The sequence below is a fragment of the Microchirus variegatus genome, assembly GCF_963457635.1.
Source record: "Microchirus variegatus genome assembly, chromosome: 22".
Classification (NCBI taxonomy): domain Eukaryota; kingdom Metazoa; phylum Chordata; class Actinopteri; order Pleuronectiformes; family Soleidae; genus Microchirus; species Microchirus variegatus.
In genome coordinates this window covers 13996678-14007955 of record NC_139823.1, presented here as the reverse complement: position 1 = coordinate 14007955, position 11278 = coordinate 13996678, and the positions used below count along the sequence as shown (strand labels likewise).

General features: G+C 39.7%; 1 protein-coding gene across 1 annotated transcript; it reads right to left on the bottom strand.

The window, feature by feature from the left end:
- Positions 1-16: 16 nt before the first annotated feature.
- faima (Fas apoptotic inhibitory molecule a) lies at positions 17-2810 on the bottom strand (the record flags this gene model as incomplete). Its single annotated transcript, XM_083908433.1, has 4 exons — positions 17-1036; positions 1379-1428; positions 1944-2172; positions 2697-2810. The coding sequence occupies 4 exons, from the start codon at positions 2808-2810 to the stop codon at positions 887-889; spliced, it is 543 nt and encodes a 180-aa protein (XP_083764559.1). The 3' UTR covers positions 17-886.
- Between the last annotated feature and the right edge of the window lie 8468 nt (positions 2811-11278).

Sequence of the window (11278 nt, the reverse complement as noted above, 5' to 3'; positions counted from 1 at the left end):
CGAATAAATGTATAAACATAAAATACACAACATACAGTATATAAGACACATATTCTTAATGGTACAAATCTATTAAAGAGCATTAAAGTCACTGTGACGACACAAAAAAACAAACTCATGTTCCACATAGTTTTTACTGTGAGCTGCATCTCGCAGTTATCAGTGGCCATAATCTTTATGATTGTCTGTGAAACATATACAGCAGTACGCTAAAAGCTGCAAAATCACATGACTGAACTAAAAGTAAAATCACAGAGCACCTCAACAGAACAGGACTGAACAAATATGACTCCTCTCCTGAGCAGTGCACACCGGGATGATGCTACATTCAAGGAATAGTCTTGTACCCTGATATTTAATACTACCGTGCAGTATTTAAAAAAAAAAATAATAATAAAAAAACAAAAGTGGGCGTGGAGCGCAGTGAGACTAGATTGATTCTGTGAAAATAGGGTACAGTACATCTGTTAATGAGCAGAGGGCAGCGTGAACCAGGTTGAGGGGGATTATTATAACACACCTGGCCTCCGCTAATGATGACATCACTGTACTGAACTTGTATGAATATTAAGTATCAGTTTACTACTCAAAAAAACTAATGGTAAATCACCATTTGTGATCAAAATATGACTGCAACGTCTCTTCTACAGCTGCCCAAACAGCAAGTCCTTAATATAATTCACTGCTAACTATACAACTTCTATCATACAGCCTTTACCAATATGGCTAATATATCCTCCAAAGCATGGCCATTGTAAAATATGAGGACATATTTTTCAGTCAGCTGGTCCCTGACACCAACATATTTAAAAAGGACTATCCCCAAAGCCATGGCTACGAAGAGTCACACGTGTAAACCGGCCCAGACGTGGACGCGAGACGCGAGTCACTCGGTGCACTCGGCTATTTCTGTGCCGTCCACGAGCAGCGTGTGGATGATGCCGTCTCGTCTCTTGCCGCTGCTCACGGCCTTCACGCAGCAGTTGTGGTCTCCGAGCGTGAAGTGCGTCTCCGTGCCGTCGTCCACGAACTCGCCCTGCAGATGTCCAGTAAGACATGTTCAGTTACATGTTGCTATAATTACATTCAAGGGTTTTCTTTCTACCTATTTGGATAAAAGTATATAGGAAAATTAGCCTACTTCTTATTTGATTTATAACTTTACTGGTCTCATTCACTAATTTCAGCCAATTTCATGTCAATTTTATAAATTATGTTCCCATTTAGAGAAAAACAGATAAAGTGCCTTACTTTATCTGTTTTTCTCACCCATGGTGCCAAAACTATTTCAGTTTAACCAATTGCTTTTGAAAAGTGGCATGCATATCCTTTTTAATAAATAATAACATTGACGTATGGAAGAAGTTTTTATACTTACTGCAGTTTCTATGTTTTGTCCATTACACCAAACGTCCATAGTGTCTTTCTCTAAAGGAAAGGAAACACAGAACCACTATAAATCAGTTTTAACAGCCTCAAAGCTACAACTACAGACCACTCATGCCTCTATTTCTACCAGCTCAATGAAATGATTCCACGTTTTAATGTTCAGCTCTATAGATTCATTGTTGAGTATGTCTTTCTTGTACATACCGTACACGCTTCAGGTGGTTTACTGCCTGATCGACTGTAATTGGCATAATTATAAGAAGGATATTCTGACCTCGTTGACAGAGGTGGGGAAGATGGTGTAGGGCTGAAAGCAGTTTAAGAGCTTAGTCTCGGGTGCTTAAATATTAGTGAGTCATCCTGAGAGCAGAATTCACACTGTGCTTACTAACAATTTCATGTCTATTCTAATTGACGACATGAATGAACCAAATAACATCAGACACGAGTGACTTCTTAAGGTGGATTTACTTTTTAAGGGAACTTAGCTGATGTGTTTTGCAGGAAAGCTTAGAAAATTTGCATATACAGTATAGAGAGACAGAGGAGCTCACCCAGCACCACTCTACAGTCAGTGCCGTCCAAGTTGAGCACCCAGGTGCTGGTCACCTTTGACCTGTTCTCCATGTATTTCTTCAGGCTCTTCCCATTGATTTCCAGAGTGTACTCGTATGCGAATCCGCTGACTGCATCGATGTTGATGGTCGCTTTGGTTTCTGACTGGCCCACGCTGAACGCCTCCTTCCCGACGAGCTTGAACATCCAGTCCCGTCTCAGTATCTCCTGTGGAACAGTGTGAGAGAGCAGAAAGTTGCATGTAAAAACTGAACTTAGGAATCTCTCCATTGTTGTTTGGCTCGGGGCCCCCCAAACAGCATCTTTCATAGGGCTCCCACAATGTTAGAAACGGCCCTGGTACTTGGTATAAAATGTTTGACAACCACTGGTGTAGTATTTTAAAGGTGCCATATGTAAGAATGTGGCCAAAAACAGTAACTACATTCAAATTCAAAATACCAAGCTCTTTTAGGTTTCGTTTTCTGACGTAACTGACAACCCGTGGTTGCCCTGCAGCTGAGACTCTACTGGCTGCAATGATTGGTAGACAGTGGATTTCAAAACATAAACATGATTTGCAGTCTGCAAAATATTTTTTTTAATGAAAATATTTTGGCTGTATTGTTGTTGGTGAGTTCAGTTTGTTATATGAACATTATTGCTGAGTCTCTGTGACATATTAGGAGGATTTTATGGCCCGTTGCTTTAGATTTATTACATAATGCACCTTTAAAATACATGATTCGTACCTTTCCATCGACGAAGATGACCCTCTTCCCGGTGGTCGTGCCGTGTTCAAACTCTATCCTGTGGACTCCATCACTCAGCGCCACCTCCCACACACCAGCCAGATCGGCGGACATCCTGACCTCATAAGAGCCTGCTGGACACGGCGGAGACAGCGGGACAACAGCCACAACACTCAATGTCGAGGCAAAGGCACCTTTCACAGCCACGGTTAGCCGTGTTAGCTAACACTAACACAACGTTAGTCGGCTCGTAATGATGAAATACGACTTCATGTGACTTTAACTGCGTCCCCAAAGACGCTTCTGCTGCTATATAATGGCTGTTAAAAAGCATAATATTAAAAAATCTACAGGTAGGTAACTTGTGATGAAATTAAAAAACGTGGCTTGACGATTAAAAAAACAACAATCGTCAAGTCGTTACGGATTTTTTCGCAATTACTTCCTGTGTCAGGGATTTGCTTTCAAAGTAAAACAAATATGTTTTAATTAAGTTACCTGAATAGCCTCAGAATTGCAGAATGTACTGGTAGAGGTTGTACTAATGTATATTTATGTACAGCTGGTTACAAGATACATCCGCGTATCAATCGATAGCCCCGTTTACACTGTAGTAACAAAAACGGGGGTTTTATTTTGAAAAGCCAACGACGGCAAAATAGAACGCGCGGAGCTCTATGCTGTGCATTTTTCTGTAGCTCTTACCGCTAATGTTTCCCTTTCTATTCAACAAGAACATGGCTTAAACCGGTCCTCGGGACAAAAAAAACGTTTATCGTTGTTCACCGGGAGTATTACCTGAACGCTCCTGTGAAGAAAACAAGGCGAATTTCTCCGCAGTTTGTTCACAGGCACACAACAGTTAGCTGCTACCGCACAGCCGAGCTGTGGCTATTCCGTTACCATGGTAATGTGATATCCGCCTACGTCCACACAGGGCCACGCCCACCCTGGACCACTGGTAAATATAAAAATTTGATTTAGGAGTTTCACAAAGTGCTGCCGAGAGAAACATTCACGGCACCTAAAAAGAGAAAAGTTCTATACAAATACAATCATTACCAACTCTTCTTCTGATTTTATTTGGTAGTGACAATTAAGAAGGATAGTTAGAGGAAGTGTAGTGGAATAAATGTAAAACTTCCCGGGAAATATAAATAACAAAGTAAAGTACACATATGTAAATTTTGTACTTGGCTTAGGATGACATGGTAACTGTTCTTATTTGTTTTGTTCACAATTTGTCCACTAGGGGGCAGCAGCAGTCTTGATCTCATCCAGCCCCATAGCTGGTGTGGGACATCCTGGAGTTGGAGGAAGGAAACAAATACATGAAAATGTTATGATATTGGAGTGTGGTGGACATTTCAGTGAAACTTTTAAAGGTACAGTCCATCGTATTTATTCATTCACCTCCATGTGTATTGTTCTATACTACTAGTATCATAGCCAAGAGGAAAAGGAATTGGGCTTGTAACCGATCAACAGATCAAATCCTGGGAGACTGGTCAAGGGGCTGAGCAACGCACCCAATCCCCATTGGTCCCCAGGCACAGAAATGCACAATGCTCCTGTGTTCACTAAAAAGGACGGGTTAAATGCGGAGGTCAAATTCACCACGACTAATTGGGGTGTGTTTATTTTTAAACGACTAATTCTAATTCTAGGGTCCAGTGTTATAAATAAATTGAGTTAGAATATTCCTTAATCTGCAGACTTAATGGTGCTGCAAAGCTAAATTACTACATTAACCCCCCCCCCCCACCCCCTTGAGAAAATCTGCATTTATTGCTCCTATTTAAATTTAAAAAAATTAACAAATATAAAATGATTTAATAAAAATAAGAATATCAACAAAAACAAAACATAGAAACTAAAATGATTGATTGTTTTGTGTCTCGTTTCACCCCCCCCCCCCCCCCAAATTCTGTTAGAACTGAACTGAGAAAATGAAGAAAACAGGAATGTCAGCACCTCCCACCACAGATGTTAAACTGTTTGGCTGACAAACCACCACAGGGTTTACTGTGAATCTCAGCGACCCTTTACCTCCTCCTCCCCTCTGTACCTGCCCTCAGTGCATATTAAAAAGGAAAACGTTTCCAAATATAACTCCAGTGCCACGTCCATTTAAAGACTGTTGTCTTTTCTCTCTCTCTCCATGTGTTCAGCCTGACGCTGCTGCTGCTGCTGCTGCTGCTGCTCCTCTCATCAGCACAGTGACATTCCTCCTTGTTCCCCCTCGTGCTCTAGTTAACCAACACAAAAGAGCGTTTGAAGAAAAACACACTTCACAACAAATTAATCTTGATTGTTCTCGGAGACGAGCGAGTCGTACTCTCTGAGATGTCGGTGAGGAAATGGTTAAAAAAAATACCTTTAAAAGCCAGTTTAATCTAATTCTTTTTGGGCAAAGTAATCAAAAAGTCATGTGGAAGTGTAAATGTAGGTAGAAGTAACCTGTACCAACTGAAAAATAAACATAGAATAGGTTTAAAAAGTTACAATACTCACTTTTTTTTGCTGAATCAGTTTCAGAGTTGCTGAGTCAGCATTTTGTTTCCCCTGCCCTCAAGTGACCAAAGGGGGGGTGAAATGTTACTGATAATATTTGTAATAATAAGGAAAAATGAATTTAACTATTATCTTAGTCATTTACCTCAATCACCTGTTTCTAAGAGTCTTTTATTTAAATACCAACAGGACAGATGTAGGTTTCTTTACTGTTGAGGGTGAGATCTTTATGTGCTTCATGTTTTGTTTACGTGTTTTCTTTCTGTCTTTTAGACGTCACTGAAAATGGAACGCTTCGTCTCCATCGGTGCCCTTTCAATAAATCCGGTTTACCTTGTAATCCATCAAAATCTGGGACAAATGGACAAACTACAGCATGTCATGGTCAAGAGCAGAGAGGAAAACGCACGGTATGATCGTCTTCTATTCAAAAAAAGGTATTTTTACACACATACTCCTAAATGTTTTAGGAATGAATACCTTTTATTTACCATCCAAAGAAAAGCTTTAGAAAACAATTAGACCAGGCTGTTTTCCTTGAGAATAGTCATTGTGGCACAGGACCACTCTCACACACAAACACACACCCTTTAATCTGCCCATCGCTCCCTGTTTGTTCCAGTATTTGTGGACACTTCACTGACAGGTCCTGCCTATTTAACCAGGGTTTAAGTTGGACAAGAAAACAGTAGCCACTATAGTTTCGTACACGCCTGCGTTTCAGTGGAGACGCTGCTGTGACAGCGACAGCAGCTTCCTGCAGCCCGGTGCTGTTTGTCATCGGTCGTAGTAAAGTGGTCGTCGTCACGTGAACCCAGAGACAAACTTCCTCCAGAGTCGTCATGTGTTCACTCACAGATCACTGAAGCAGTGCTGACACTGCAGATATATACGCTAACAGAGCTTTGTGTAGAGAATAAAGTGGAATCCTTATAACACGTATAACAACACCCTCAGAACTTTTATTTATGATCCTTTTCAGAGTCACCCCCTGGTGGCTAACTGCAACTTCTGTCCTGTACTTCTATACTATTCATTATTGATGTACTCTATTTTAATAAATGTTTTCATACACATGCAAAAGACAAAATGATGTCTATTATATGCAAAACACCCACAATAAGACTATAAGACAATAAGTATAAGGTATTTTAGGCAGAGAGGTAGTTTTTCCTTTAATATGTCCAAATAAGATTAATGAATTAAAAGAAAATGAGCAGTATTATCTATTATTCACTTAAGACTTATCACTTTGACACAGTGGCCACGTAGTCTCATTTTATCCTGCACTTTAATCTTACTGTTATTGTTATGTTATGTTATGTTATGTTATGTTATGTTATGTTATGTTATGTTATGTTATGTTATGTTATGTTATGTTATGTTATGTTATGTTATGTCATGTCATGTTATGCCGTGCCGCACCATGCCGTGTCAGTCGAGGGACTGAAGTTGGAAATTAGCTTTGATTATAATCTTGCACATTTACATTTAAATGTTCACTTATATGCACTGTCCATCATAAATAAATAAGTATATATATATATATATATATATATATATATAAAACTTAGCTTACCATAGATACTCCTCTTCAAGCCCCTTAGACGTCCTCCCAACTTTGTTGTTTTTTAAAATATTCAAATCCAAAGAAGGACCCTTAATTGTAGATATTATAAACCAGTCACTTTTAAGTACACAACTAGTTTTATCTAGTAAACTTTCTTTTCCTTCTAATCTTGTTTTTTGTGTGTACATTTTTTTTTATTAAAAGTGCTATAGAACTAAACTCTATGATTCTCCATTGTCCTGGGCCATATCAGTATCTTTTTCAGTGATAACTTCCTTTTTGTTATGTTGTCAAACTGTTACCAGTCTACACAGGTGCATACACTATATAGACACAGTACATATCTTTACTTGAGTTTGTAGACAGTATGAAACCATATCTATACAAGTTAAGATAACCTTGTTAAAGCTAACTGATGTAAGACAGAAGTATGCCTTGTTTTCTTAACTCTGCCTTATCTGCACTGACGTCTCACTCCTTCCTCTAATGGGCTCTAAAGTCATACTATACTTATGTTTGTTTTGGGAGGACGAAAGGACAAATTGTAAGGAGTGATGTCCTGATTTTTTTTCTTTTTTTTTTGTCAGGAAAAAAAAAAACCCAGCTCTTATTTATTCAGTGAAAGGCGTGTCCTCAGACAGGGAGCCCAGAGGCTTTGAGCTGGATTTACAAAGGTTTATGTGACACATAAGCATTATTCACAAAAACCTGAACCACAGCATGTTCCAGAAACCAATCCTGAACCACGGTGCCATTTAAGACATTTCCAAGCATCCAAAGTCGACTTTAAAATAACATGTCTGCTCTCACCGAGCAGAAAGAAGCCATAGAAACCAATGTTCCCAACTCATACACTGTGTGTTTTTTGTGTGTGTGTGTGTGTGTGTGTGTGTGTGCCTTAAACAGAAGGACGTCTGTGTTTTTAAAGTGGCTGAAAAAGACTGGACGTGTCCGGGCTCCTCGGACTGCTGAGCCCTGAAGGTTTGTACTGACATTCTCACCAAAAACAAACTGCCAACAGGGCAACGTCCAGCGATGAGTCCAAACTCGACAGTGGAGACAGAGATTGGACAGTGAGGAAAGTGCAGATTTACTCATTTTTTAACACACTACAGAAAAATACCACCTTAATAAGTTACCGGGCGATTTTGCACATTTTGAGCTTTGCATACATAACTCAGGTACCAAAGCTCACTATAAATGATCCATAGATTGAAAATAAAGTCATATCAGAGTGCAATCAGACTGCGACCGACCAGTACCTATACATATTTTTTGGCTGTGGAGGCAATCTCCTTCATTTTTTCTCTCAAATTAATATAAATATCTGTTTATCTGACACATCTATAAGCTTTGTTTTGGTCTCCACCACCTTCTGAGGAAAATCAATGGCTTTTTAGCTTCAAAACGTTCAGTAACAGGTGTCTTAAGTTTGTCTGCTATTGGTGCTAAGTATAGTTCACAGGGAATTTGTGGGTCACAAACCTACATTCTTAGAAATAAGGGTTCCAAAAGGGTTCTTCTACTAGGGCTGAGGTTCTACCTGGAACCAATGCTTCTGAAAAACCCTTTCCCGAAGAAAGGGTTTTTCAAGGGTTCTTGGTAACACTAATGGTTCCAGTAAGAACCATTTTGATCCAGAGAACCCTTTAAAACCCCTTTCCTGAATAAATGGTTTAAAAGGATTCTTGGTGGAACCCTCCAAAGGGGTTCCAGGGGGAACCTTAAAAAAAGCTTCTACCTGGAGCCAAAAAGGGTTCTCCTATGAGGACAAGACCGAGACTACACTCTAGTGCTAAAGAAAACAAAGAATAAAACAGCAGTGCAAACAATGTAAAGGGCTCAGATAAGACTCATTTGACTGTCTGTTGCTCAGGATGGCACTTTAGGTCAACACACCGCAAGAATAAAAAGATAACACTCGTTTAAGCATCAGCATCCTACAGCATAACGTCCACTGTCTTTTGACTTAAACCTTTCTCACTGCAGCACTTATATATTAAAGTTACTCCCCAAATGTCAGCGTTCTGAAAAACTGCTTCTCGCCAAATAAGTCTATAAAACAAGTGGGTTGGAAGTTTGTGTGAAGGCAGGCGTGACCGGTGCTAGAGAAATGTTTTAGCCACGGGAAGAGAGGGCTGACACAGCTGCTGTCGTACCGGTTGCAGAGGACGTCCTTGGTTTGTAAAATGTCCACATGGTGTTGGCAAAAATCAGCCAAAATCAGCCAAATGTGTGTGAGGTCGTCATGAGCAATCGCAAGAAATTCTCTATAAGCTGAAAATAAGGTCAAATAAAAATAATGTTCAAAGTCATCTGTTGTTTATCAGTCAACAAAGCTTTCACAGAATAGACCTGAGTCAATCCTGCAAAGGCAAAGCTCCAATGTAGCCAGAGGACATGCTGTAGATTCTTTCAGTGACCTGGATACTAATCTCTTCTGTCTCCAGTGAAACCATTTTCTTCGTCATGAAACCAAATATTGAACTTTATACACCGGCCAGTACAAATATGCTGGATTTACCGTATCATTTTGCCCATTTACACACACACACACACACAGAGCGCCTTAATAAACACAGTGTGTATTCAGGATTCAGGTACTGTGAGCAGTGAATAGAGAGGTCTTTCTTTCTATTGTTCAGCGACGTGTGACTCAGCAGCCACAGCATTTGTCCGTAAACTTCTCGTGGTCGTAGACCTTTGCGTGGAATGTTTTCTTTCCACCTCGTCATTGTTGCCGTATATTAGTTTTACTTGAGCGCAACGTGAACCTCACACACTCCTCTGTGTGTAGTTCTTTGTCGAGTCACCGTGGAGACAAAAACTGTGAAAAAATGTGAAGAAAAATGGAAATTAATGGATAATTATCATCAAACATGATGGAACCCACTCCTCTTTGGAGAGATGAAGACATTGTAGAACATAGTCTCTTAAAATTGTAAGAAATCTTGAATATTTTGGGATTCATTTATCTTTTCTTTTTATTCCTTTTTAGATGTTATAATAAATAAAAGTGCTAAGCAGAACCATATAAGGTTCTTCAGCTTGTCCTCATAAGGTTCTACCTGGAACTCTTTTGGAGGGTTCCACCAAGAACCCTTTTAAAACCCTTTATTCAGGAAAGGGGTTTAAAAATGTTCTCTGTATCAAAATGATTCTTACTGGAACCATTAGTGTTACCAAGAACCTTTGAAAAACTCTTTCTTCGGGTAAGGGTTTTTCAGAAGCAAATGGTTCCAGGTAGAACCTCAGCCCTTGTAGAAGAACCCTTTTGGAACCCTTATTTCTAAGAGCGTATTGAAAAATAGATGCCAATAATTCACTGTCTTTGTTCAACATCTTTAACATTCAGGCGTTTTAAAGGTTTTAAATGTGACCTGCTTGACACTGGAATGTTTAAGTCGTGACAACTCTGTTGCTATGGGTAACCGCGGTAACCACGGTGTCAGCTGTGAAAACAGAATATTTTGAAGCTTCTCTTTAGGTAAATTTAAGGATAAAATTAAAATATTTCACTATTTTACCACAAGAAAAAGTATCCATGGGTGCCACCATCATAACTTTCAGAAAGTTCTCACTTACAATGTTGATAGTATAAAATATATTGGTTGTGAACATGGACTCATCTTGAGGAAACTTAATACAATAGCTTTGAATTGGAAGTTGCTGGTGCCGTTGAATTTTGGGGAATCCTGGTCTTGTTTCGTCTCTTCTTCGAAGTAAAAACTTACCATACACATGCTTGTCCTTCCATTTTACCAGAATCCATGGAGGGGAAAAGGATTAATGCAACTCTATCGATGCCAATTTCCAAACCAACCAACCTTACATCCATTCGACCGTCCATCAGTCTGGACACTCGTGGAAAATGAAGGTAAGAAAAGACCTTAAAGTGTGCCACAGCTGTTTTTCAAACATGTTTTAGTGACTTTAAAAAATGCCTCTTTGTTTGCCGTCTCCGTTGAATGCAACTTTGCTCTGAAGGAAGCTGCTGTTGCTGTTAAAAACAGACTCAGACATCATCATCATCATCATCATCACTTCCTGTCACAAAAGTGACCCAAGTGTAAAAGCAACATCACACAGCCGGTCTCTGTGTTGCCATCCAACAGGGACCTCCATTGTCACCAGAGGGCCCAAAGCCTGTAGTTTTATGGGGCGTGGCCAATGCGTACAAATTTAAAAGTAAATATGCATATCCTGAAAAAGAAAAGGGAGAAAAATAAGACACTTAATAGCATCCTGGGACTTTGTGTGACGCTGCATTCAACGGACTTGTAGACTTCAGTGTTTAGTCACATCCTCTGAGGCTGGTGGGCCACTCCTCTTTCCACATCTTTTCATTTTCAAATGTGGTAAATGCACAGTTTATAATTGCAGCTCTTGGTTTTTCCAGACAGTGATCATTTTTGAGCCTGTGTGTAATACGTCCACGTCAATAGCCCACTCACACACCAGCTCACCAGTCTCCCAGAAGTCTTAACTCTGACCCAGT